Here is a 24943-nt window from a genome sequence, read left to right on the forward strand (position 1 = left end):
TGGGGACTATGGGGCTTGAACCGGGGAAGCCTCCACACCGGCCTCGGTGTCGTTTCAAGGTTGAAAGCACAGAGGCCCACCAGCCTCTTCTCCCTCATCTCTGCCTGGGGATTGCACCAACCTCATGGGGTGCTGCTGAGGAGGTAACAGGGTAATGGACCCAGATAAAGGTAATCGACCCACATACGTGACATTTATTGCTGTCATTACGATTATTGTTACTCATGACGCCCACCACGGCGAGCGCGATCCTCAGGGCCTCAGGTGCCCAGTAGCCACGCCGCCCATGGGGCCCCTCCCCGCAGCGCCCCAGGAAGCCGCCCTGCCTGGCCTCTGACGTCTGTCCTGTCCGGGAGCCCTCTCCTTTCTTGTGGTTCCATGTTTGAAAATCTCCCTCTGTTTTCCCAGCTCCCCTCTAACCAGAATGGCCCAGGCTCTCTGTCCCTCTCTGCACATGAGTGACTTTTGCTGAAAAGCAAACATCATTGGGGCACCCAGCCTCGTGGTTTCAGGCTGTGCGGTTTACCTCATGACGTCATCTTCCTTCCTCCAGATAAACCAGAAGAGACTTAACAGCTCAAGGTCTCGGCTGGTCCTGGAAAATGGGGCCTGCACTGACTCGTCCTTTGAAGATTCAGAGCAGAGGAAGGCGTCCCCAGGCCTGGCCCAGGGTCAGGCTGACCTGGCATGGCCGAGGGGGGTTTTCTAGCACCGAGAACCTGGGTTCCTACTGGCTTGGACAGGGCTCTCTAAATGTAGGAATCAGGCTCAGGGCAGGAGCTGGGGCCCCTGAGGCTGGTAAGGAAGGGCTGGGACCTCCTGGGCCCCAGCTGACAGAGCACCAGGCCCTGAGCCGTCATCCACAGAAGGCAGGAAGGCAGTAGCAGCCTGAACCCGGGGACCCCACACCTTCCTCAGACCAGGGCACAGCCCCCCTCCCTGTCCCCTACCAACCACACAAAGGGTGGGGTATACTGGGGCCGCTTATGTCTGTTGAATACCCACCTTATCCCAGGCTCTATGCTTTATTATCTCATTTAATGTTCTAACAGCCCTTTGAAGTAGGTAATTTATAGAGTGCTCAGTGACAGATGACAGACCCAAAGCTCAGAGAGGTTTGCCCAAGGCCCCAGTTAGCAATGGGCCTGGCACACAGTCAGTGTTCAGGAATGTTTGCTGCATAGAAAGGAGCCCAGATGCTACCTTCCCTCAGAGAAGCAGAGGTCTCCAGGGCTTCCAGGACAAGCCCATTTCCCTTCCGAGGGCACTCGTACCCCCGGCCAGAGGGGTCCTGGCTGAGTGGGGCCTCCTCAGAAGGAGCTTGGACCTCAGGCTGGGGCTGGGGGTGGCCAGAGCAGCCCAGATTCATCTCATTTCACACCTGTCCACTGCTGGGGAGCATCATGGCCCTTCTGTCTTCCCAGTGGGGCCCCATCTCCTTCTACTCGATCCTTACTGGGCCTCCACCCTGTGCCAGTCCCACTCACTCCACAGGGTGTGACAGGGAACGTAGGGAGGGGAGAGAATACAGAAACAAAAAGACACGGTTCCGGTCCTCAGGGAGCCTACGCTCTTGGCAGGGATCGTGACAGGGACAAGGGCCAGCGCCACCGCCGCAGTGTTCGTGGTCACCGCAGTACTACGTGCCTCGCCCCACACTTAGCATGTCACACACTTGTCTCATTGAATCCCTGTTAAAAAACAACCTGTGAAGTGGCCATTATTCCCATTTTACAGATGAGGCAACTGAGCCTCGGTCTCTCACCCAAGGTCACCCAGGTAGGAAGTGGCAGAGCTGGGATTTGAATTTGGGACTGTCAGACTGTGGGACTGTGGTCCTGATCACAACGCTCCAATAACTCTGACCCGAGGCAGGACCCATGTTCCAGAAAGATATACTGAGTGTGCAGAGGAAGGGACGCAGGGGAGCCAGGGCCCCGTGAAGGGAACAGAGGAGGCAAAGGGCACTCTCAAGAGCGGCCCAGCATGAGTCAAGTTTCATGGTGCACATGCGAGCAGCAAAGAGCTCCATTAGGGCAGAGCCCCGGGCCTGGGAAGCGGGGTGCCTTTGGGAAGAGAGATCAAGGACATCTGCAGGGCAGAGCAGATGCTGGGTGATAGCCTCCACCCTGCTGCAGCCTGGGCTCCTCTCAGAAGGTTGTGTCCTTGGGGTCAATGGCCAGTCCGGGAGGGAGCTTCTCCAGGGCTGGGCCACCCTCCTCTGCTCTCCGTCAACCTGCTGCCTCACTCCCTGTGGCCCAGATGCCTTCCCGGGTCAGCTGTTCGGACTAAGCAGTCCCCAAGAGGAAAGCCTGAGCAGCTCCGAGACTGCTGGGTTTGTGGGCTGAGCTGGAGGTCTGGACAATAATGAGAGCTGATAGAGCCCACGTGGGTGGCCTCCGGGAGAGCCTGGGAGGAAAGCAGGCAGGGCGCCTCTGTCCTTGGCCTGGGCTCCCAGAGCTCATTTGGAACAGGCGTGGCCATGCTGCAGGCTGGGCTGGCCGCAGCGCCTCCGGACCCTTCGGATTCTATCCCCCAAATCACGGCTGGTCATCACGAGTCACTGCTAGGCGGCCACAGCTGCCTGCAGTCCCTGATGGGGGTGGGGAGATCTTTCCTGCACTCGGGGGTTCACTCCACAGCTGGAGCTCTGGCAGCTCCTCTCTGCCCTCTGCCCTTGGCCACGCCCTTCTCTCGTCAGCCCGTCCTCTGCTCCCCCATCAACAGGAGTCACTCTTTGGGGCCCCAGAGCAGGCAGGATCCCGGCGAGGTGGACTTGGAGGTGGGGGAGGGGCACGGCCAAGGGCAGCAAGCCCGGAGCAAAGGCCTGGGACAGCGTCTGAGCTCAGCTCCCTCTGGCTCACGCTCCTGGCAGGAGGCCCAGGCTCAGGGCCAGCCTCACAGGCTGCTTCGTGACTGAGAAGCTGCCTCCTGGGCCCTGCTCCGGGTGGGAGGAGCCTGGGAAAGTCAAGTTGTCGGGTTGGCCCAGGCTGAGTGCGGCGGCTCGAGAAGCACGGAAAAACCGTTGTCTTCATTAAGCATCTGGGTGGAGATTGAAGGAATCAGCAGGAAGGCTTTTCAAATTATCCAGACTTGGGCTGGCAGCCGGGCCCCGGGGGAAGCAGGTTTGCCTCTTTTGGGTCTTAGAAGGCTCCTTGCTCTCCTTCCTGCCATGGTAATTAACTGGGGCCTCTCTGGGAGGTGAGTAGCATTTTTCCGTACTGCTCTGCCATCCAGCTGCCCAGCCGAAGCCTCTGACTCTGGAACCCGGGAGGAGCAAGGTCCCCAGGACGTAGTTGCCATCCCCACAGTGGGCCTGGTGAGGCCCACTTAAAGGCCAAGCTTGGGGGAAACAGGGAGCAGAAATGTGGCCAGCCCAGGCCCTCAGGCAGCCTTGTGCACAGTGGCGGCTGTGGCCCAGTGACCTCTGCAGATGGCCGGGATGGAGAGGGTCAGCCACCAATGACCAGCCTCTTGATCTCTCTGGCTGCCATCGGCCTAGACCTCTGCTCTCAAAGAGCACGACGCCCACCCGGGCGGACCCCCATCCCTAGGCGCTGCTCTCTGTTTCAACTTTGGAGGCAGAGTAAGAAGGGCCAGTGACTGGTTGGATGAGGGGATTAGAGAGAGTGGGGGGTGGTCTCTTGGGCAACTTGGGGTGCTGTTGTCTGAGCCAGAGGCCCGAGGCCCCTCTGGGCCTCCTAAATCCAGAGGATCCCCCATCCTACCCACTTCCAAGGAGGGATGACTGAGGTCACGACTGCCCAGCTCCAGTCGCTCTGTGGAGTCAGCGTTCTGGAAACTCACACAATCTTCTCTCTACCTGTAACAAAAATCATGAAATAACCCAAATACACTCAAAAGAAGGAAAAAGGAGTGTCATGACAACCCCCCACTCCCGTGAGCCCACCACTCAGCTTCAACGCTCATCAACATACCCCCCACTCCCGTGAGCCCACCACTCAGCTTCAACGCTCATCAACACTTTCTAATCTCTTTCACTTCCCACCCCACTTTAAAAAAATATTTGAAAAGAATCCTAGACATATGATTATTTTTTAACATCTTTATTGGAGTATAATTGCTTTACAATGGTGTGTTAGTTTCTGCTGTATAACAAAGTGAATCAGCTATACATATATATATATATATATCCCCATATCCCCTCCCTCTTGCGTCTCCCTCCCACCCTCCCTATCCCACCCCTCTAGGTGGTCACAAAGCACCCAGCTGATCTCCCTGTGCTATGCGGCTGCTTCCCACTAGCTATCTGTTTTACGTTTGGCAGTGTATATATGTCCATGCCGCTCTCTCACTTCGTCCCAGCTTACCCTTCCCCCTCCCCGTGTCCTCACGTCCATTCTCTATGCTAGACATCATATTATTACCTATAAATATTTCTCGTCTCCTGGCAGTGGCCACGTGGAAGTGACCTGAGCAGTTCCCACATCAGTCTCCTTTGGGGCAGGGCCTGCCCCTGTCACCTCTGGAGCCCAGCTCCTGACACGGTTCTTTAGGGAGAGATCACTGAGCTGAAGTGATCCAAGGGCCATGATGTGACCTGTGTGCTGTATGACAATCTCTAGGTCATCCTCCTGTGACAATCTCTAGGTCTAATTTCTATGACCTAGAAATCATGGCCCTTGGGTCACCTCGGCTCAGTAATCTCTCCCTAAAGAACTGTGTCAGGACCTGCGTTACAGAGGTGACAGGGGCAGGCCCTGCCCCAAAGGAGACTGACGTGGAAACTGCTCCAGTCACTTCCACATGGCCACTGCCAGGAGACGAGTCTTCCTAGACCAGCCTGGATCCAGGAAGATGTGGAATCCTCTCCTGCCTCCCCAGCATCCTCAGGATCAACTCAGTGGGGTTGGGAAGCCCCTGAATGGGGCCTACACCTCCCTGCGGCCCCTTTCTCACCCTCTGTCCTCTCTATGCACCTGTGCTGGAGTGTTCAGGCCTGTCTCCTGGCCCAGAACACCCCTTCTCCCTGCCTCCAGGCCGCTGCTCAACATCTCCTCTGAGAAGCCCTCCCTGACCAGCCTGGGGCTGCTCCTGTGCCCGCAGCCTAAACCCCCAGCCCTGTTGTGATGACAGTTCAGCGTGTCCGGGGCTTTCTGAAAGGCAGGACTGTGTCCTGAGTGTTTCACATGCAGCCAGGCCTCCTCACCAGGGATGCTCTGTATGTTTGCTGCATGACTGTTGGTGTGCAAATAAAGGAGTGAATTTGCAGGAGAACAAGTCAGTGGAGTAGAGAAATGACTGGAAGCATGTGGCAATGGGGAAATGCTCTTCCAGATTCTCTGTCCATCTTCAGAAACTGGAAAACACATGGAGCCAGTGAAAGTGTGGGGACACTTCTCTGCCGGCTGGAAGGAGGGTCTCCTGCCCCTACCCGTCAGCCAAGGCCTGGCCGTCCTGTCCGGTGTCCTGTGTCACTGGATTCTTGGAAGCCCCCAGGCAGTTTCTCTGCCTGGGGCGGTCTGGGAACCGCGTGGGGCTCAGCGCGCACCCAGACCCTGCGCCTGCTGGTGGGGTCTGTTTGCACAGGGTCATCTGGTTTCAATCCAGTGAAACCTTCAAACTTTCCATGGGAACATGTTCTATTTTAAACTCTCCCGGATGGGCTGGACAAACTCAGCCCAAGCAGGCTTTGAGCCCTTGGGCAACTGCTGGGGGACTTGCCACCGCCAGCTGGCCCCCCATCAGCGGGAGCAGGCGTGGCTGGGGGGCTCTAGGATCGACGCCCAGCTCCACCCTGGACTCCCTGGACGACCTCAAGCAAGGCCCTCTGCCTTCTGGACCGCAGTCTCCTCAACTTTACTGCGGAGGGTTAACAGCAGGAGCCCGACTGCCTGGTTTCAAATCCTGGCGCCACCCTTAGTTAACTGTGTGAATGGCGAAGTTACAGAACCTCCCCGGCTTCAGTTTCTTCATCCATAAAATGGAAATAAGTTGAGCTGTTGGGATTACCTGAGAGAAGCGCTCAGCACAGCGTCTGGGATAAGGCAAGGCCTATACTAAGCGTTGCTTATTACAGATCTGGAATTTCTTATCTGGAACCTTTGGTCACTTGTGTTTCAGAGTTCATATGTTTTTGCATTTTTAGGAAGGTAATATAATGCATAGTCCAATACCTCACATAATCCAGTGAGGGCTGGGCAGTACCCCATCATCAAACACAGTAATATTTCCTCATGAACACCCATGAACAGTCCCCCTAAGGGGGAAAATTATAGGTAGCCTCACGTTTGATCAGGCCAGGTTTTGCTGCCATATAAGTTATGAAAAAAACTTTGGGTTTTCAGAGCTTTGGGGAGTTTGGAATTTCAAACAAGGGATTGGGGAAGGTGCATTGTTATTATACTGGTCTGTTTAGGAGGAAACGCTGAAATGCTTTCCACTGATCTGGGGTGGCTCCAGGGCCATGGACGGGGAGGGCAAGGTGAGCCCGCTGTCGAGCAGGGTGGCGGGCCACCCCCTCCTGCCCAACTGGGCTGCCCACCGTGGCCTGCCCACCGTGGCCTGCCCTGGACTGGGCCCAGTCATGCAGGGCCTCCACCAGAAACTGGGCGCCTTTGTGTGAATTTGAATAAAGCACCCCTCCGGGCAGGCTCAGCACTCATGGGGGTGAGACTCAGTCAGCAGACAGCGAGCTTGTATGCAGAGAACTCATCCCTCCCTCTGGGCAGGCCAGCACCACGTCAGCAAACCACACAGACCAACAGGGTGGCCCTGTACCGACGGGCGCTGGAGGGGCTGGTATCCCCCTCACCTCATGTGGACACAGTGTGACGGCTCACCTTTGTCTGAGAGTCACGAATTACAGAAGCTTCCCATGGCGTAGAGCAGTGGAAGGAGCCCCTTCGGGTCAGGACATCCATCTGGGGGCGCCTGAGGCTGATTTCTGACCCACCTCCCTCCCCTGCCCTCTGCTCTGGCCACTTGGGCCCAGGAGCGCGGGCTCAGGGCTATGTGGGGAGAAGGGAACAAGCTCCTTTCATCTTAGAATCCAAGTGGAAACTAGGGCTGACGTCCCCATGGGGGTCATCTCAACTGACGTGTGTCCCGACGGTGGACTACACTGTCCTGGATGTCTGCCCAGAGCTGAAGCACTTACAGATCACTGTCACACACTCCGATTTATTAGCCACAAGGGTCTCATTACCCCTGTCGTATATTTCAATAAAACCAGGTTCAGAGGTGAAGTGACTGGCCCAAGGTCACACAGCAGCAGTTGGCGGAAACTAGGCTTCCCGCCTCCCCTTCTAGCGCTCTCTTTCCCACAACTCATGGCCTCTGGGGCCACCACCTCACAGCTCGTCTGGCAGTGGCCTCACAGGGACACCTTCCCTGCTGCCTGGGCGGATGCTGAGGACAGATACCCAGTCAAAGGCAGGTACCGGAGAAGGAGCTGGGCAGCAGCCGGGTGGGACCTGGCCCCCGGGTTCTAGTCATGCTGGCCGCGAGGCGTCCAGTGACTGCTCCACCTCGGGCTTGAGGAATTACGCCTTACTGGGTGCCCAAGGGTTAAACGCAAAACCTCAGCTCACAATAAAATACAAAGAGCAAACGAAACAACAGCCGGGGTGGATAAAGGAGATTAATGCTTATAAAAGTGCTTTGAGCCTCTGGAAGAAAGGAGACGCCAAACACAAAGCTCCCTTCCCCAGCCTTGGGTCACTGTCGGGCAGCTCTGAGCCTCCCAATGGAGAGGGAAGGCGTGGGAGACGGGTGGGAGTCCACAGCTCAGGGCATCCTGTGAGGAAGGGGGACAGACACCCGCACCCAGATTCAAGGGGACAGTCTTGCTGAGATCACGCAGCCCACAAGGCAGAGGGAGGTCAGCTCTGGCCCACGCGTGGGAGGCCTCACGAGCCTTGGGGCCCCGGGAACAGGATTGACGTTCAGCACAGGTGGGGAGGCTGCCAGGCCCCTAGGGGCTCGAAGCCGGGCCAGGGGCCCTGAGGACTGAGCGCTGGCCTACTGCAGCTGGACAGGTATGGCAGCCCCCCATGCGGGGTAAGGGCAGCTCCAGTGGGGCTCTGCAGGGGCCAGGGATCGGGGTGGGAAGAGGCAGGAGCCCAAAGCAGATACCTGTGGCCCTGACAGGAATCGGCACAATGAGAACAAACAGTACCTGGAAACAGACGCAGAATCGTGGCTCCCAGACGGGGCAGGAGAAAAGAGGCAACCAGCCCAGGCCCAGGCCAGCGCTCCACGCGCCACTGCCCGCTCCTGCCCTCCCTCGAGCCAAGGGGCTCTCCAACAGGGAGTTGCAGCCACCACCTCGCCGGCCAGGGATCCTTTCCAGAATGGGCCAGGTGACGCTAATCTGGGCTGTGGGCGGTCTCTACAGGGCCTGAGGGCAAATTGGAAAAAGGTGCCCCTACTGGGCTGCTGCAGCCCCAGGCTCAGCTCCAGGGTTTGCTGAGTAGCTGGGAGGCGGGGGCTGCACTTTCACCTCCTCCCTGCCTCCCTGTACAAGGTGGGCCTGAGCTGGAAGGCTCCCTGCAAATCAGGACCCGCCTGCCTTCCACGGGGCCTCTGAAGTCTTCCTTCCCACCTTATCCCTGCACCGGCCCCGTGATGCTGGGAACCAGCCTGCTTGGTCCCTGCCTCAGCTGAGTCAAAGAGGCAGGTGAAAAAGCACTGAACTGGGAGTCGGATTGGGTTTTAGCCTCATGCTGGGTCCCTGCCCCTCTCTGGGCCTCAGTTTGCCCATCTGCATTAGTGTTGGCCCAGATGGTCTTGATGGTCTTCAGAAGCCTGGACATTGGTGATACATTGACAAGTGCCTGAGTAAAGGTCGCCCATTGCCTGGGCAAGGCCCCCGTGCCCCCCGCTTTTCCCACAGAGTGGCAGGAGTAGAGGCAGAGATGGGGGTTGATGGTGCGGGCAGCATGGGAGGGGCTGGATTCCCGGTCTTTCCCCACTGCCTGGGTCTCCTGTGTCCCAGGGAGATGCCTCAGAGAGGGCTCGTGCTGGGGGGACAGCGTGGCTTTTCCTAGAGTGGATGACACCCTGGCTCGTGCGGGTGTGGTCACATGCCTCCCTGCAGCCTGGGAGAGGGAGCCCGGAGACCTGCGTTCTCCTCCTAGCGATGCCTATTATGAGCCGTGCGGTCATGCTCTGGGGACTCCACTTTCTTGTCTGTAAAACGGGGATAAAAACTTTTACCTCTTAGGGTCGTTGTGAGGGTGAGAGATGATGTGGCGAAGGGTCTGACCCCGGGGCCAGCACGGGGTAGACAGATGGGAATTGTCATCCATCCCACCTTTGGCCCAGCCAACTCCCCTGCAGCTCCCTCCTTCTGGGATGTTCTTTCCCAGCTCCCATCCATCAGAGCCCATGGGACAGACAAGTGCCACCTCTCCCAAGTTACATTTCATGATCCTCTAGCTGGAATCTATCTCAAGAGCCCTTTTTCGCCTCCACCATAGACTCTTCCTCTTCCCCCTATGTCCTCGGAATGTAGTTGCTTCTCTGTGGGAGGCCTTGGGGGCAGGCCAGATCTGATGTCTCTTGGAGCTGATCTCTCAGTGCCCAGCAGAGCCTGGCACACAGTAGGTGTCCTAGCAGAGTGTGTGCAGTGCCCCAACACTGAGGCTGCCGGCCGGGGCCTTCACAGGGGAAGCTCAGGGAAACCTCTGCGATGTGCTGGCCTGTGAATGGTGCCAGGCAGGTGCTGAGGGCTTAGGCCGTCCCCTCCGCAGCCGCTGCCCCCAAAGCCTCCTAGCCTGGCCAGGTGTGGCTGGGGTAGAGCTGGGGGTGGGCTGAGGGCTCCTTCATAACAGTAATGGTAGCAGCAGCTCCCATCCACTGTCTGCTTGTTACATCCCAGGTGTGTTATGTCCATTATCTTTGCCCAATCAGCACATGGTTGTTAGGTAGGTGCTTTTATCATCCCACTTGATCGACAAAGAAGCTGAGGTTCAGAGATGTGTAGGTCAGGCCAGTGAGTGGCTCAGTGAGGACTTTTGTCTCTTTGGTTCCAGACTGTTTGCTGCCTTCCCTCCAGCCTGGGGGCTCTGGGCTGTGTTCAGGTCAAGCCCCGGGCCTGCCATAGGCCCTGGCTGGCGAGAGGCTGGCAGAGGAGGGCATTCCCACTATTCTCTGAGGCTCCGAGGCCTTCCCTTTGGTCTCAGAGCTCCTCCCGCGTTGATGCCCACAGGTCTGTACATGCCAGGTTTCAGGGACTCCCTGGGGCCTCCGTCTGGGCCTTCCCCCAGGCAGGCTCCCCCACCTCCACCCCACCCCCACCCATCCCCGCCACCGGCTGCTTCCACGCCCAGGCCCTGAAGGCAGAGGACTCAGGCTCCCGCTGCCCCTGCCGGGTCCTCCAGCAGTGCGGCCTGGCCGCCAGCAGGTTGCCTAGCTCACGCTCTGTGCCCGCTGGTCTCAAAGCCCAGGCGCTGTCCTCGCGTGCCGTCTCATTCCCATCTCTTCCTGTTCGTCCCTTCCCAGGATCTCCCCTGCTCCAGGGCCCCCACCCCGGCCTCACCTCAAGGTGAGATTCCTTCTGCAGCTGCTGGCCCTGGGCTCCTCTGCCCCTTGCTGGCTGACTTCCAGTCACCACACAGATGAACCTGCCTTAAGTATCACTTTGATTCTGTCCCTCCCCTGCTCACAAGCCTTCAGGGCTCTCTGTGTCCACCTGCAGCAGCTGGACACCTCAGCCTTCGTGGGAAGGCCTTCAGAAGCCAAGCGTTTTAGTGACTGACTGCCTCTGTTCTCCTCACCGCCCCGCTCAGCTCAGCCTGGAGACACAACACCCTCCTCGGGGTCTCACCCAAGGCACCCACATCAGTGCTTCCTCCGCTACCCTACCAGAATATTCCAGCACCTTCCCCCATCCCCCCTGCTCTGGAGTCTCTGAGGCATGAGCTGGTCCACCACCACACGCATTCCCCTACTGCTTGCTAATTGAATCGCCCCAGATTAGTGTTGCCCTCGTGCCTTACCTACAGTAGATTTAAGTAATTATTTATGGAATATATTTATAATAGGGAAAATCAAGCAATAATTTAAATGGCCCCAAATAAAGGGCGTGGTGTAGGAACTATGGAGAAATATGAGGTAGATCTTTCAAAGATGGTCGTGCTGACTGTAGCGAGATGGCAAACCCTTATGAAATCATGTTAAGTAGAAAGAAAAACAGGATACAAAATTGTTTTGTATTGTTTCTAAACACGTTAAAAAAGAATAGAAAGAAAGACTGGAGGAAATGCCTTTATTCCTCAGGCCTCAGCTGGGCTATCATTTCCCTCCCTGGAATAGACACAAAGAATTTGCTGCACACTGTTTAACACCCCCCCCACCAAACACGGTCATGTTAGGAGGATGGGTCACGAGTGGCTTCTGTCCTCTGCTCCTTTCATATTGAGAAAAAGACTAGGATACTGACAGTGTTGATGGGAATGACGTGGAGGGTTGGCTGGGAGCTTGTTGCTGGCTGTGACACCTGCCCAGGTGCCCACCTTCCAGGTCACACCCACCTCGGGCTGATCCAGGACCCAATAAGCTGAGCTTTCAGGCAGGACTCCTTGTGGTCCCTCCTCAGCACCCTAGGGGACCCTGTTCCCCCACATCGGGTTCTCTAGAGCTGAGTGGGGGGAAAGGCGGCCCGCTGCCGGCACACCTGCCCCCATTCTCCCATCCACCCTCCGCTAGGCCAGCAGGGGAGGGCAGGCAGGGTGGGCGTTGCACACATGTCCTCTGCAGTTGGTGGTACCTTCACCGCGTCCTCAGGCACCTCTACCAGGCCCCAGCCGGGCAGCGTGAGGGCCTCTATCTTAAGTGGTGGCAGAGGCAAACTGCTTACGTAGCTGCTGCATCTCGTGGTTCCCAAAGGTTCCCCAGGCCCGGTCAGCCTTATGTTCATAATCAGCCTGTGAAAAGGGCTCATTATTTTATAGATGAGGGACCTGAGGCTCAGAGAGCAGCCAGCCAGGACTCAGCCCAGGCTTCTTGCTTCGCTGCTCTTTGCCTGCCACCTCTGGATGTTCTGGGTTCCAGGACTGACTTTCTGGGTGGGTTCCTTGGGGACCCGAGGCAAGCCCATACTGGGGCCTGGGAATGGGGCAGGTTCCAGGACAGGAAGGTGGAGGGCAGTGCCCTGCCCCTTCCACTTTCCTACTTTAGGTCTTGGCTCAAATGTCACCTCCTCAGTGAGGCCTTCCCTGAACACCCTGGTTAAAAGCGCACTCCCACTGTCCCTGCTTTATTTTTCTTCTCCTCTCTTATCTTCTACCATGTGCACAATTTCCCACTTATCTTGTTCATGCTCCCTCACCCCTGATGGGGCTGGAAGCTCCACGAGGGCAAGGATTGTTATGCTCTATTCACTGCTGTTATCTCCAGTGTCTAGAACAGTGCTGGGCACCAAGTAGATGCTCAAGAAATAATTGAATGCATCCGAACTAGGCATCATGTGCTCCCCAGACCAGTTGCGGAACTTGCCAGGAAGTTGAAACATCATGGTGAGGTAAAGGGATAAAATATTGGTGCGGCCAAGAGGCTGAATCTGTGCTTAGCTGACCCCTCTTCCAGGAAGCCCTCCCTGGTTTGCATGGCCTGGACGTAAGGATTGTGAATCTGCTGCTCTCACCACAAAGCTTATCACTGCCTCCATAGCTTATCAGCAGCAGGGGAGGGGGTACTTGCCTTATCTCCCTGGCTCTTTGTGGGCAGGGCTGGTCTTATCATCAGTACAGCCTCAGTGCCAGGATCAGTGGGGATGCTGACAGATGTCTGTCTAATGTATCAATGGGATTCAATTCTTACTTCTGCCCGGAAGCAACTCCCGCCTCTGGGCATATAGAAAGTGCTCAGTAAACAAGTGTGGAGCAGATGGAGGGCTGCCTGGCTGGGTACCGATTTCTGTTCTAATTTACATTTGTTTATCCTAACCTGTCAGGCTGGGCTCAACTGTCTCCTCCTTGAACTCAGCCCATCTTTGGGCTCCAGGATGGCCCTGGCACCTCTTCCTACAGCCTCTGCAGGCCTGCCCACCCTTCCTTGGGTGTGGGACTCTCCTCAAGGTTTCTGGATGACGCTTCCCTCTCCAGACCTGGAAACCTGCTTCTCACTCTCCGGGTGCCCTGTCGAGACCAGGGAGGCTCACATGTGAACGAGTGGGGGACGGGGTGCTGGAGAGGGAGCTGTGATGGTTACACTGGGAGCTCCTCCTGTTTCTCCAGTTAGCCTGTGGGCCTGGCCCAGGCAGACCAGGCTTTCTAACAGGGGTTCCAAAAGGCAGGAAAGGGGTTAGTCATCGACAGTCAAGATTTTAAGGAAGGCTAATGTTTATTGCATGCTTACCAGCAAGAAGGAACCCCAGCTAGTAAAGGGTTCTAGTTTTGACTGGAAACATGCCCACTCAGTGAGGTAACTTCCAGTCTGCGGCGCTCGCCGGAATGTAAGCAAGTATGTATGTAAGTCCTTGGTTTCAAAGGGGAAATAAATGATTACTTAAGAAATGCAGTTTAATAAGCAAAACGTTTGAAACAAGGGGGTCTTAGGAGCTTGATGGAAGCGACGAGTTGGGGACCTCAGGTCAAGCTGCCCACTCAGCACAGGCTCACTGAGGACCCCGGGAGGGGGGAGGGGCCATGGGCCTGCTGGGGCTGGTGGAGGAGGGACAGCTGGCAGCAGGGGTGTCGCAGATGCTCTAGGAGGGAGTAGCATCTACGGGACTGGAAGCCAGGGGCAGAAAAGGGTTCTTTTTCTTTTTTGGTCAGGTGAAGCTTAAGGGTAGGGATATGAAAGGAAAGGAAGCAGTAAAAAGAAGGCAAGGGGCAGCCTGCATCAGACCTAAAAGGCACTAGCATCAAAGACACCTCGCGGGGCTTCCCTGGTGGCGCAGTGGTTGGGAGCCCGCCTGCCGATGCAGGGGACACGGGTTCGTGACCCGGTCCGGGAAGATCCCACATGCTGCGGAGCGGCTGGGCCCGTGAGCCATGGCCGCTGAGCCTGCGCGTCCGGAGCCTGTGCTCCGCAACGGGAGAGGCCACGGCAGTGAGAGGCCCGCGTACCGCAAAAAACAAACAAACAAAAAGCCAGCCTTGCCTGAGCACTTACTCTGCCAGCGCTGGTCTAAGCACCTCACACGTCCGGATTCACTGAGTCCTCTGCCAGGCCCAGGACGCAGGTAGTTGCCCAGTTGCTTGCAGGGTAGGAAACTGAGGTCAAGCGGCTTGCTCAACTTCACGCCTCCAGTAAGTGGTGGAGGCGGGACTTGACCCAGGCCAGCTGGCTCCAGAGCCCGCGGGGCCTCAGCTCCTGACAAGCCAACTAGCCCAGGGCTCGGTTTCATCCATGCGAGGCTCCGGCCTGGAGAGAGTTCTGGAAGGGGTTGCTCCCCGGTGGCTGCCGGCCGCTGATCAGCCAGCAGCTGGAGTGGGCGAGCGTGCGGGCCACCAGTCCTGGGAGGCTGGGGTGACAGCAGGTGAGGCAAGGGGGTGCCCCAGAGGGCAGCCTGGGTCTCAGTGAGGGCGGAAAGCGGGGAGAGGGCTGGACTGGGCGACCCGCTGGCCAATGCAGGCTGAGAGCTGTGGTGCGGAGTCGCGGTGAGGCGTCCTCCCCCAACCTGTGCCTGCGCTGAGTCCCGGGAGCGGGCACCGAGGCAGGCTAAGCAGCATCAGGTCATTATAAAGCCCCCCCGTGTGCGTGTGTGGGTGCTTCGAGGTGGAATGCGCCTCCCCTCAGGGCAAGCTGGCCGTGTCAGTGACCCCTGCCCCAGATCTCGTGTCCCCAGGCATGACACCAGCCTCCATTCAGCTGGGCTATAACATGAACCCAAGGTAAACCCCCCTGCACGAACCTACTCCAACTTACGCACCCGAATGACTCGAAATCCCTTCAAAATTTCCCCTGGGGAGGTGGACGACATTGCCTTCCTCAAAGGATTCTGTACTTCTCAGGAACTGCCATCAGAGCCCTGAGGCCTCCCTTTGGCTCTCTCTCTGCAGCGGTGGCCTGTCCTAGTTCTCTGAAGGGTCAGAGGACCAAGAAGGGAATGGATGCAAAGGACCCGGAACAGGGCCTGGACTATCACTCAGGTGCTCAAGAGGGCGGCCGTCACTATTAACACCCACCCACCACCTAATTTCTAGGGGCGCCTGGTACCCTCCTAGCTTCTACTCTTTCGGCACCTGCCCACACAGCCACAGGTCTCCGGGAGCTGGGAGTCCCATTCTGTGGCAGAAATGTGATCATGGAGTCGAAAGGGATGAATTTTTATGAGTGGCTCCTAAACCAGCTCAAAGGGCAGATTCCAAAGAGGACCTGGAATGAGGAGGCTTCTGTAGAGCGACTCTGCTCTCTGGGGGCTTCAAAGACGGGGACGGTAGGCCCTGCTTTGGAGGAGCAAGCGTCTGTCCCACGCTATCTGGCTCATTCCAAGATGGTACCAAGGCAGCTGGCCCAGAGCAGGGAGGGCCATGCTGGTCATTCCTGGGTTGCTTGTGGGGCTACTTTTCCTGCCATCATTAGTCACAATTTATCATGACCCCAAGCATGACCTTGCAGGCTTGTTAAGTGTGGCTCTGTGAAGGGGATCAGAAAATGAAGGAGCCAACGTGGGAACCCTGGAGAAAGAAAACATGAGTTACGTTAGGAAATAACCTTTGGAGTTACTGCATATTTAACCTGGAGTCAGTCGTGGATCCTGCTGTCTTTGGTAATACCTTCCTTTGGTAATTTTCCCTAATGATCAGAACAACTACTTTCGTCTTGTTTTTCCCAGATGTTAGGCCATTATTTCAACCAAGCGTGTGTTGGACTTTAACCTGAGAATATGGCACTAGCTTTGAAGTCAGATTTTGTTTAAACCGTGGGCTGGCCCTGGCTCGACCATCTGAAAATCAACTGGTATTTAAGTATATTTAGACAGCCACATAGCTAGACCTATCCGCATCTACAAAGACTGCTTCAAAGTATCTTAGCTGGGGACACAGACACACAGAACTGCTGTGTGAAGCCTGGCCCTGGAACCGGCATCCGACCTTGGCCAGTCCCAACCACCCCAAGCCTCTCTCCTCCTGGGGAAAATAGCAAAAACAAGTATATGAATGTCTATACAGGGCTCTGTATATAGTAGATGCTCAATAAATATCTCTTTATTTGGAGAAACTGGGAAAAGGAAGTAGAAAGAAACAGAGAGACCTGAGTTCACTTCCTTTGTGTAATAAGGAAGGGGATGGAAAGGGAGAGATAGAGGGAAAGTAGATATGATGGATGAATAAGGAAATATACCCATTCCCTGTCCGTGGGTAAGTTATTTAACTTCTTTGAGGCTTAGTTTCTTTATCTATAAGATGGGGATAATAACGCCTACCTCACTTAGCTGTTAGGAGGATTAGAAAAGTAGCTAGTATGGAATGTCACTCATAGCTCACTAAGGGCGGGGATCACCGTTACCACCACTCAGTACCCTGCGTCTATCACATGTCTGGTCTACTCTCCTGACTTTTACTCTCCTAGCAGTGCCGTGAGCACCAAAGATGCATAAACATAAAGGTGATGTTTCTTCTCTTGTTTTCATTTTAAAAAGCACCAATGAATTAATCACGATGCCATTAACAGAACTCGATGTCACGTTACCATTAGATACTGTTAACATTCGCGTTAAGAACCGTGGCACAGGCCGGTCCCCACGAACTGGGGCAGGTTCTGGGCTTGCTCTATTTATAGGCCCAAGCAAGAGGCAAACCGAATGTGGTCATTTCTCTGGCTAGGCTGTGACTCCAAAACAAGGGTCTGTAGCTGTCAGGAACTGAAACTGAGTCAGAAGCAAAAGTGGCTTGTGCGGCTCTAGATTTTCCTGCCTATGGGGAGGCGGGAGGCCAGACAAAGAAGTAGGTCACTGTGAGAGGCTGAGGACCTGCCGAGAGTTCAAGCAAGACGAGCGTGGGGCAGAGGTGGAGGGAACTCTCATGGATACACCTAACCCCTCGTTCGTTAAAATCAAGATGACATCATTTTGTTTTCCTAGTCACACAGACAGGGTCACTCTTCCAAAGGGGGCATATTCATTGGCAGGACTTTTTAACAGGGGCATTCTGCCTTTTTAGGAAGAGGCCAAAGTCAACATCAGAAAATCCTTTTTCTGGTCTGCAATAGTAACAGCCACTGTTTAGCAAACGTTTCTATGCGCCAAGCTCTGTGCTTTATATACTTTTCTTATTTAATTCTCACAACCCTGGGAGGCAGATGGTATTTATTCCCATTTTACAGATGAGGAAAACAAAACTCAGTAAAGAGATTAAGTAAAGATCCACACTGGAGCCCGCTCACCCCAACAGAGGCTCCCACCACTCGACGCTCCCTACTCTTCCCAAGCCTGCGTCCAGTGACCTCATGTTGGGAGCTTGGAATTGGTCATGGTGGAAGCATTTACACCATGGAAATCGGCAAACAATACAAACCAGCCCCCTCCTTTTATTTCTCTTCTTTTTTAAACTGCTGAAGAACTGCTCATTAAATATTTACCAGCCACTAAGTGGGCAGAACCAGGATTCAAACACAAGTCTCTCTCCTCCTCAAGCCCACCCTCTTTCCAGTTCATCCCCAGGAGAAAACGAGCTCTCTCTCTCTCTCTCTCTCTCTCTCTAACAAAGCACCATCTCCCTATTGTCAGTGGGTCCTCAGGAAACCGAGAGGCTGGGAGAAGGCTGAACACTGGCTGCCCCGGTCTCTTATGCCTCCTCCCCGGCCCCCCAGGAGATGCAGCCATTAGTAGTAAACACTCAGAACATCTGAGTCCTTTTCCTTGTCTGTGCTGAGCTAAAGATTCAACTGAAATTACAAGGGCCGAGTACGCTGGAGACAGGATTTACAAGGTAATAATAATGTGCTGTCGTATATGGCACTTTTGATCTTCAAAGCATTTTATAGCCATTTACTAATTAGTCCTGGGCTGCACTCTGTGCGCGGGTGCAATGCTCAGCGATGGGCTGAACTAGCAAGAAGTGTTTAAAAAATACACAGGCGACTGTCGCCCATTTACAAGTGCCGCTTGCTTCCGCTGCTGTTGTGGGTAGAGATAAAAATCTCAAAAACACTGGTTCTGAGTCCCTGGCATTTGAAATATGAAGTGGCTATTGTCACCTTCTGTTCTTTGGCTCCGCATAAGAAAATGAGCCCAAATCTTCCCCCTGTGCGAAGGGGGCTGAAAGTCTTTTTAAAAATCATATAATCTCCATGCTCACAAACCTACACATAGTACATCATCCTTCGCTGGGGAAGAAAGAAGTCTCCGTTTGTTTACTAGAGTCATGGATGAACGTGAGAAGCGGTACTGGATCTGGAGCTGGGAGCCCGGCCTGAGTCCTGACTCTGGCACTGACTGGCTGGTGATCATGGGTAACTCACTTAACCTCTCTGATCTTGCTTCCTCATCTGTGGAACAGGGGTGACCTTCCTCACTTGCTTACCTCACAGGTCTGCTGCAGAGAAGTGCTGAGATAAAGTGCAGGACAGCACTTCTGGTTAGACTGGGCCTGCTTCCCAGACGTGCGGGCTGCCGTTGACAATCTGGCCAGCCTGAGCCATCTGGACCCCAAGAGACTGGCAGGGGCAGGAGGGCCACTCCCAGGTCACACTGCCCAATACTGGCCGCTGTCACTGAGGACTGACGATTTGAAATGCCAGGCGTCCAGGCCACGTGACCTCACCCCACGCCACAGCTGCCAACCACCCCCGGCTAGAACTGGAGCTGGAAACCCTTACTGGGGTAGGCAGCTGGCCAGGGTCAGAAGAGACTCCAGCATGGTTGTGACCACGTGCTCAACAGAATCACCTGGGGAGTTTTATCAAAATCCGGACGCCCAAGCCCCAGCTAATGAGATATGATTCAGCGGGCCGGCAGCGGGACCCTGAGAAGCAGCTTTTTAGAAAGCTCGCCGGGTGGTTCTGACTACACGGAGAAGTGACTTACTCAGGGTCACACCGCCGGCTGACGGCAAAGCTACGGCGCCGACGCACGACTCTGAACTGCTCTCTGTCATGGGAATTCCCAAGGTTTCAAGGCAAAGTACTCAGGCGGTGAAAGATCCCAGAGTTGGGCAGCCCTTCGGCTGGAAGCCAAGCTGGGAGGTCTGTTCTACCTGTTCTCTCACCTCCTGAGAACATTCCTGGGTGCTGGAGAATACAGGATGGAGAGGTTCCCTCACTGGCCCCCAAAAGGGCCCCGAGCTGGCTCCCTTTCAGGCTGATGCGGTGAAACTGAGCTCCACCAACCACAAGAGGAGCTGAGGGAAGAGTGAGAGGCTGGGTTCCACCTGTGCGGGCCCTACAGCGGGAGAGAGGCAGGTGGGCTGAAGTAAGAGCACAGGCCACTCAGCCTGCTGGTTTCTCTCGCCTCCGTGCCGAGGTCCCACTTCCCTGTGTCGAAAGCCCTCAGGGTGGGACGCCGCTAAGCTGAACTAGACCTTGTCAAGCGGGCAAGTTGGCTGTGGCCAGCCTGGGTGTAAGTTGAGGGAAGTCGTGTGACGGCTCCCGACTCCCAGGTTTGCCCTAATTTGCTGGGAGAGTTTCTTTAGCTTGTGGGCCTTAGTTCTCGCCTCTGACGCTGAAGGGAGCAGCAGGGGAGAGGGGCTGGGCGTGGAAACACGGTGACTTCTCTTCTGAAACCCCGCCTGGCCCTGATAATCCGTACACTTAGGGACGATGGAGCTTGCTCGGGGCACCTTCCCCCGCTCCGTTCCCGGACGGCTGCGGAGCTGGCAGGCCTGAGCGCAGGGGTCACCCACGGGACCCAACCTGTGTCTCCCAGGTATAATTCGCACAGTGCTTCGTCAGCCCAAACAACTCTCCCATCAGCCTCGGGAGGAGGGATGGAGAGAGGGATGGGTTCCTTGATGCATTCAGCAACCTTCAGCGACTGCCTCCTGGGTCGGGATGGGCTTTGTACACGGCACACACACGGGGGCCTGGAGGTGGGTGGGGGAGCGGCGTTTGACGCTGGCTCCCAATTGTTCCCGAGCGCTGGCCTAGGGCCCAGCTGGGTAGGTGGCTGAAACCTTGCCAGTTGGTCAGACTCATTCGGGCAGCACCTTTCCAGTGAGGGACTGTCCAAATGGGAAAGGTTGGGTGTGAAACACACACGCACAAGGCGCTAGTTCCAGGGGGAAAGGAAAAAGCTATCTGAAAACTTAAAAGAGGTCTCAGAGACAAAGGCTTTGGAATCAGGGTGTGTGCATTTATGATGTCTTACGTTCCCTGGAAAAGTAACAGCATCCTGATTTGTGACTTTATTTCTTCCAACTAAGAAGTATACTGAAGGAAACAAAGAGGGGGCAACCAGAGGTGGGGGGCTCTGGGACCCAGGTGCCCGCCAGCCAGCTCAAGTGTGGGTTCCAGTCGGGGCGCAAAGCTGCTGTGTGAGTGAAATGCTGCCGTGAAGACATTCCAATGGCTTCCAGGAAGCGGCCATATGTGCTGACACGCATGTGGACAGAGCAGCCTGGCTGGCCACCTCTCAAGACTGGTGTTTCCTAGAGCTTTCCATTGGCAAACGCTGCCTCCTGGAACTGAGGGACAAAGGTTTTGAAATAAGCCCTGGTGGGAAAGGGGGAGAAAAAAAATTGTGGTTAGCACAAACATCTTGAAAAAAAAAAAAGTGCAACTCAGAGCTTTCAACCTAACTCGGAACAGTTGTTATTTATTGTTCATGCATCTTGGATTGGATTTTCCTTCCCTGCTGATGCAAAGCCCTCTGGATTTTTCCAAGGGAGGTCCATACAGTTCACTACCGTGCTATCTCTCATGGATATTTAAAGGGCCTGTACCCGGACCTTCCTGGCTGCCAATTCCTATTAGACATCAGGACTCGGGTTCCGTCTGCCCTGCCCCAGGTCAAAGCCAAGGGTCCAAGCTACAAGCCAACCACCCGGTCGCTTTCGTGATCTGAAATATCAGCAAGGTTGCACTTTTACTCAGGTGGATCTCTGACTTCACAGAGACAGAGAGGGTCTAATAAGAGGGATTTCTAAGGGATCCACGGCCTCCATTCATTGGCAGACGTATTTGTAGTTCGATCTACTGGCAAGAAAGCCAGGCTGGGTGTCAGGAGAACGTTCCCTGGTCAGCCACAGACGAGTGACAGGGTCTGGGGCAGACCGTTAGGCTTTTCCACAACCAGGTTCGAATCTGGAGAAGCAGGCTCTCTGTCAAACGGCAGGAGAGGGGCACATGCCACACTGACCGTGCCAGGCACTGCCTTAGGTGCCAAGGGTTGTGAGATGACCCAGATGTGTCACCTATCATGCAGGTGATCTCAGTTTAGAGAAGGAGCAGACACACGAGAGATACCAACTGCGGTGGTGAGGGCGTTTACGGCAATGCCATGAGGCACCAGCCTCGGGCCACCAGTGAAGGAGGCGGTGAAGTAGCCATTTTACAGGTGTTCGAGGCAAAAGACACAGCAGGAGCAGAGGCCTGGGGGCACGGGAGGGCTTGGCAGGAGCTGGGAACTAAACACTCTTCCGGAAGAGAAAGGGTGCGGTAGAAAGCAGAGGGAGAGGAAGCCGCAGAGGTTGCGGTGGGCACCGCGTGTGCCTGCCAGGCTTCCCTCCCGCACCCCTGATGCCCGTGAGATCAGAGCAGTCATACCGGACTTATCCAGAAGTGGCTCACCTGGACCTGTGACTTGAGCTAGGAAGGGCCACCAAGACACCTGTCACCATCAGTACCACAAAGGCCTCGGTACCTCACCCACGTCTATGTTATTTAGGACATGGTTCTCATAAGCTTGGCGCTCCAGGCTCCCAGGAGGTCAGAAGGCCCACATTAGGAGTCGGGGAGCTAACTTAAAGGCAGAGGGCAGACCTGCTGAAGCTGCGAGAGGCAACAAGGCGAAACCCGTCTGTGAGAAGAGAGCAGAGGACTGCTCAGCAGTCACGAAACTCAAAAGGGTGGTTCATTGTCAGCGGTTCAGCGTCACATGGGTGGTTCAGCGTCGGGCGAAGAGCCCCACACAACTCAGCAGCCCCGGGGTCGCCACTAAGTCGCCGCTAAGAGCAGCCATTGATGACACCTGCCTGATCCCCTCTCCTAATGCCAAGTCACCGGAAACCCTCTTTCAAATTTCCGTGCTTTGCTGAAGTTTTTCAGTCCCAGTCTCTGCAGCCTCTCTGCCACATTCATGCCTGGGCCCCCGTGTCTGGAAGCTCTCTGTCCCTGGGACATTACACATCTAGACCCGCTCCGTCCCTCTTCCTCTCCCTCCCGCCTTCCCCACTCCCATAGAAATCGAGTTGGCTACTCTTCCTGTCCTGCTCGCCACTCCCCTCGCGTCCTCTCAGGCTCGAAACACCCTCAGCAGAGACTCTGCCCCTCCCCCCACCCCAAATCTGGGGCTCCAGCCCTTATTTATCTCCCAAACTTCCAGGCCCACATTTCCAACCACCTCCAGGACATTGTGACCTGGGCGTCTCTCTATAACTCAAGCCAGTGTGTTTCAAATGTACTTTTTCATCAACATTACTCATTTGAAAGTGCTTCGGCTCCCTGGTACTTCTGTAACAGAACCCTCAGTTTCCACTTCTCCCTAAACCCCTGCGGTGAAGTCATCCTGAAGTTTCTTCCTCTTCCTCCCCTGTGTCCCAACACCTGGGCTCCCTCTCGTTACCTTTCACAAAACTGCTGTTTCTCCCCGGGACAAAAGGCTTACTTTGCGGGCTTCCCTGGTGGCACAGTGGTTGAGAGTCCGCCTGCTGATGCAGGGGACACGGGTTCGTGCCCCGGTCCGGGAAGATCCCACATGCCGCGGAGCAGCTGGGCCCGTGAGCCATGGCCGCTGAGCCTGCGCGTCCGGAGCCTGTGCTCCGCAACGGGCGAGGCCACAACAGTGAGAGGCCCGCGTACCAAAAAAAAAAAAAAAAAAAAAAGGCTTACTTTGCTTTTCTGTTGCAACTAAATCAATTCTCTTTGAATGTGGGTGTCTGTCACTACGCCAACCGAGACCCTTCATCTGCCCAAACTCGCAGCCTGGCATGCCATGATTTTTACTATTTGCACTTTTCCTCGGTTACATTTTTGGGATCGTGCCTCCCCCGACCTTTGAGAAGCTAAGAAAGCTAAGGATGCTCTCCCAGAAAAACTGCAGGTAAGTCTCCTCACTGTGATGTCACATGCAGTCGGGGGACGCCGCAAGCCCCTTGAAGCCCACGCACGGTCCAGGATGCCGGCCCGCACTCCCGTCCCCTCCAGTGTGGCCACCTGCTCTTCCTCACACGTGCCATTTCCACCTCGAGGCTTTAGTCACGCTCAGGCCAAACGCCCTTGCCCCCATCAAGGCTTCCCTGGTCACCAGAAGGTCCTCTCCCTGCTTGCAGATGCTCTCTGTGCTTCTGCTGGGGCACGTGTCACGTGTGCACACGGCTTGCTGGCCGGGCTGCCCTGCCAGACCTGGAAAGCAGGGGCCATGTCCCCTTCTCTGTGACCCCACAGGCCTGCCCATACAGAGGGCCCAGTGTGGACTTCATGGCTGTAATTAAGGTCACTACCGACGGCCACCAGGTTTGCAAGAGCAGTTAAAGCACATCCCTTGCACGCTGTCGAGGAAAGTGAGAGACAGCAACCCCACAATGCAGGCGAATGCAACGTTCAGCTTCTGAGGAAGAAAACTATAAACTGTCGTCCATTCTCAAACTTCAACCTATGCCGACGGTTAGTGAGAAGGATAAACACCTTCCTCCATCTGCATCCTGACTCAGCCAGACCACCACCTTCTCTGAGACTTAGGACCTCAAACCCCTTGCCCACGATCGTCCTTATGGGAAGGGGGACTGTGTTGAGGCAGAAGGGGCCCCCGACCTAGGGTGAGGCTGGCCGGGTGAGAGAAGCCCTGAGCTTTGTTTCCCCACAGTGAGGAGGGGCAACAAGCCCACCCTGATGCGACGCTCACACACAAGACGTGCGGGAAGGAACCTTGTCAACTGGCTGCCGCCACTTGGATGTGAGGGCCATTCGTTCCTTCCCCGTGTTTCACCTGCTGCTATTTCCCCAGCGGTATCTGTGTTTGCTGGAGGGGAGCCTGGCGGCCCTTCTGCAGAGGGTCAGATGTTGACAGGCCGCTGCCCGTCTCCGCTGCATCTGCATAACTGCCTGAAGGACACTGTGGAGTGTGACGTACCCCAGCACCACTGGGCAGGGTGGCGTCCCTGTCCCAAGTCACAGGGGAGGACACCAGGGGTACAGGCTGTTGGCTCCAAGATAGGTGCCCAATGAGGGAGTGGTGCTGGCTGCTGCTGGAACGGGCCCTGGGCACGGGGGCAGGGGCATCTCTGCCCTGCTCTCCCTCCTCAGGCCCGGCCTCATACTGGGCAAATCTCATCAGCTCAGTTTTTCCTTGGAAACTTCTGGGGGAGGGGCCACACCAGTGCAAGCTCCTTAGACCGAAAGGTCTTGGCGAGAGGGAGCAAGCTTTGCAGCAAGCTCTCTCCTTCTTCAGAAAGTTCTGAAGTTTCCTGTTGTGTCCTGGGCTTTCCCTGCCAGGGCAAAGGGTGTGACGCCCGGGGGAAGCAGTGCGGAGAAGGGCTATTTAAAGGCATGATGCCACCAGCTGTTGTCGTGAGTGCTTCTCAACGCGGATCCTCACCAAGTCAGCTCACGGAGGCGAGGAGGAAGGGGAGAGTGACAACTGGCTCCCATCCATTTATAGGTTTTCTTTTGAAGTGCTGTTTTCATTTGTTTCAGTTTTTAATCAGAGAAGATGGAGAGCTGCCCAGAGTATATTGCCTGCCAATGGCACTAGTTGTCTGTCACCTTTTAAAAAACGCTTTCACCCAAAGACGAAGTGTATGGTAAGCTTTAAAAGTCTAAGTGTGTTACAGGGGGTGGGGGGAAGGTCTTCTCATGTCCCCCCTTAACTGGCCAAAAGGGCCCTCAGGGAGGGAGGCCTTGAGTCAGTCAAGCTCCTCATTCTACTCCCACTGGA

At 55.6% G+C, this 24943-nt stretch overlaps 1 protein-coding gene across 5 annotated transcripts in view; it reads right to left on the reverse strand.

Moving 5' to 3' along the window:
• Nucleotides 1-10272: 10272 nt before the first annotated feature.
• The window catches only part of BABAM2 (BRISC and BRCA1 A complex member 2), a 453750-nt gene continuing 439079 nt past the window's right edge, over nt 10273-24943 (reverse strand). For 4 of the 5 annotated variants that reach the window (XM_073791483.1, XM_073791482.1, XM_073791484.1 and 1 more), the window contains one exon: nt 10273-15590. In XM_073791483.1, coding sequence (XP_073647584.1) covers nt 15506-15590 — 85 coding nt within the window. In that variant the 3' untranslated portion in view covers nt 10273-15505. Of the gene's footprint in view, nt 15591-20242; nt 20563-24943 lie in introns of those variants that run through there. The other variant, XM_019943030.3, reaches the window with a different exon arrangement.

This window comes from Tursiops truncatus, chromosome 14, assembly GCF_011762595.2.
Source record: "Tursiops truncatus isolate mTurTru1 chromosome 14, mTurTru1.mat.Y, whole genome shotgun sequence".
Lineage (NCBI taxonomy): Eukaryota > Metazoa > Chordata > Mammalia > Artiodactyla > Delphinidae > Tursiops > Tursiops truncatus.